Consider the following 2,268-nt stretch of genomic DNA (forward strand, 5'->3'; position numbering starts at 1 on the left):
CATTTTTTTAAAATCTAAAAAAAAAAAATCAATGAAATTTGTAAACCCCTGACCCTCCCTCCTCCAGGTGGTGTTTACGCATCTTGTCCTCTCTCTTACCCACCACCCACCACTAACAAAAAAGAAAGAAAAAAAAGCTATTATACTATTATAAATAGATCTAAATAAATTAATGGATGAATTACTAAACGTTCCCCCCCCAGGTTGTATTTGCCCACCTCCTGCCCAACTTCGCGGAGTGCTGGTGGGACGCCATCGTGCTGGACGTACTGCTGTGTAACGGGCTGGGCATCTGGATGGGCATGTGGCTGTGTCGCAAGCTGGAGATACGGGACTACCACTGGGAGAGCATCAAGTGAGTGCTAGCTTTTTGTGTCTGTCGTTGCTCTTAAGTCTTCTCTCTGTCCTCTCCTCTACCTCCCTCCCTCCCTCCCTCCATCAAGAGAGTGCACAGTGTTTGTATTGTTCTTAGGTCCTCTCTCCTCTCCTCTACCTCCCTCCCTCCATCAAGTGAGTGTACGCTTTTTGTGGCCTTCTTCATAGGCCTCCTCTCCTCTCCTCTACCTCCCTTCCTCAAGAGTGGGTACTCTGGTGTGGTTTGCTCCTTCTTTCCTATCAAACATCTTAGGTTCTGATCTCTCCTTTTTTATGTTTGTTACTCTCTTGTAACATCTCTAATCTTCGGCACTGATATATAACCTTATTGTGTTGCAAGTGCCGTAAAACTTCCTAAAGTGAGTGCAGAGTTTGGATTGTTCATAGATCTCTACCTCCTTCCCTCTAGTGAGTGCTGGCTTTTGTACTGTTCTTAGGTCTCCTCTCTCCTCTCCTGTACCTCCCTCCCTCTAGTGAGTACTGAGTTTGTGTCGTTCTAAGGTCTCCTCTCCTCTGCTTCCCTCCCTCACTCTAGTGAGAGCTGGCTTTGTACTGTTCTTAGTTCTCCTCTCCTCTACCTCCCTCCATCAAGTGAGTGCACAGTTTTTGTATTGTTCTTAGGTCCTCTCTCCTCTCCTCTACCTCCCTCCCTCACTCTTAAACCTGTTCTCCTCTAGCTCCCTCCCTCAAGGGAGTACAAAGTTTGTGTCCTTCCTAGGTCTCCTCCCCTCTACGTCCTTAAGTGAGTGCAGGTTTTTGTACTGTTTAGGTCCTCTCTCCCTTCCTCTACCTCCCTCCCTCTAGTGAGTACAGAGTTTGTGTCCTTCATAGGTCTCCTCTCCTCTGCATCCCTCCCTCTAGTGAGAGCTGGTTTTCGTACTGTTCTTAGGTCCTCTCTCCTCTCCTCTACCTCCCTCCCTCACTCTCAAGTCTCTTCTCCTCTACATCCCTCCCTCTAGTGAGTGCAGGTTTTGTGTCCTACTTAGGTCTACTCTTTCTCCGTTCTTCTCTCGTTCTTCTCTCTCTACACCCTACTGCCTTCTACTTCTTTCCTCGTCCTTCCCCCACCCCCACCCCCCTCACACATGCCCGCCCCACTCTGCCTCTCCTTTCACCCTCCCACCCACCCCACTTCCATCTTATCTTACCATATTATGTTATCCTTTCTTATCTTACTTTTTTTTTCCTTTTCTTATTTTACCACGTGTTGTTTCATAAATGTTGTTTTATAGTACGTATCTTTCAAACACTAGTGCTCATAAACGACCTACCTGGCACTGCCCCCGCCCCCTCCCCAGTACAAGAATACAAGTTTTTGTTTTTGTATGAGTTTTATGGCGCTCGCAACTTCATAAGGTCATACGAGCGTGGACTTTGTTTGTACTTTTAGACAGTAAGAATCCGCCATGACAGCCACCTATTGTCGAAGATTTGAGTGGCTGTCTTAGACAGGTGGATGTCTCGGACAATGTCATTTTTTAAAAACACCTCAAGAGGGGAGAAGTAGGAAGTGAAGGTAACACCCCCCCTCCCGGGGCAGTGCCACTGACTGTAGTATCTTTAGGCCATTCCCAAAGGGGGGATATTTCTCGTTCAAGCATAGTAGAATTGTAAATGGGCTGACTCATGTCACGCTCATAACTGTGCCTGATTTATGGAACTGCTGCTTTTTCTTTCCTGATCCTTACTATTGTTGTTTTCGTCTACTTCTTTTGTATGTTTGTCACTCTCTTGTGACCCACTATTTCCGGGGTGCCTTGATAGTCGAAGCAGACTTTGTGCTGTTGAAGCTAGAGAGGTGAGCAGTCTAAGTCTGATTCCCTGTAAAGACTTCCCTATTGACATGCACCCCTTGGTTGGGGGGATGGATGCCGTGAGGATTTTTTTTTTTTT

The 2,268-nt window shown here is 46.6% G+C and overlaps 1 protein-coding gene across 1 annotated transcript in view; it reads left to right on the forward strand.

Moving 5' to 3' along the window:
- LOC101862974 (phosphatidylserine synthase 1) overlaps positions 1-451 on the forward strand; it is a 12,758-nt gene extending 12,307 nt beyond the window's left edge. The window contains exon 5 of the mRNA XM_013087880.2: positions 204-451. Within this exon, the coding sequence (XP_012943334.2) occupies positions 204-359 (156 nt within the window). The 3' untranslated portion in view covers positions 360-451. The remainder of the gene's footprint in view (positions 1-203) is intronic.
- The last annotated feature ends 1,817 nt before the right edge of the window (positions 452-2,268 follow it).

The sequence above is a fragment of the Aplysia californica genome, unplaced genomic scaffold (assembly GCF_000002075.1).
Source record: "Aplysia californica isolate F4 #8 unplaced genomic scaffold, AplCal3.0 scaffold00652, whole genome shotgun sequence".
NCBI classification, from domain to species: domain Eukaryota; kingdom Metazoa; phylum Mollusca; class Gastropoda; order Aplysiida; family Aplysiidae; genus Aplysia; species Aplysia californica.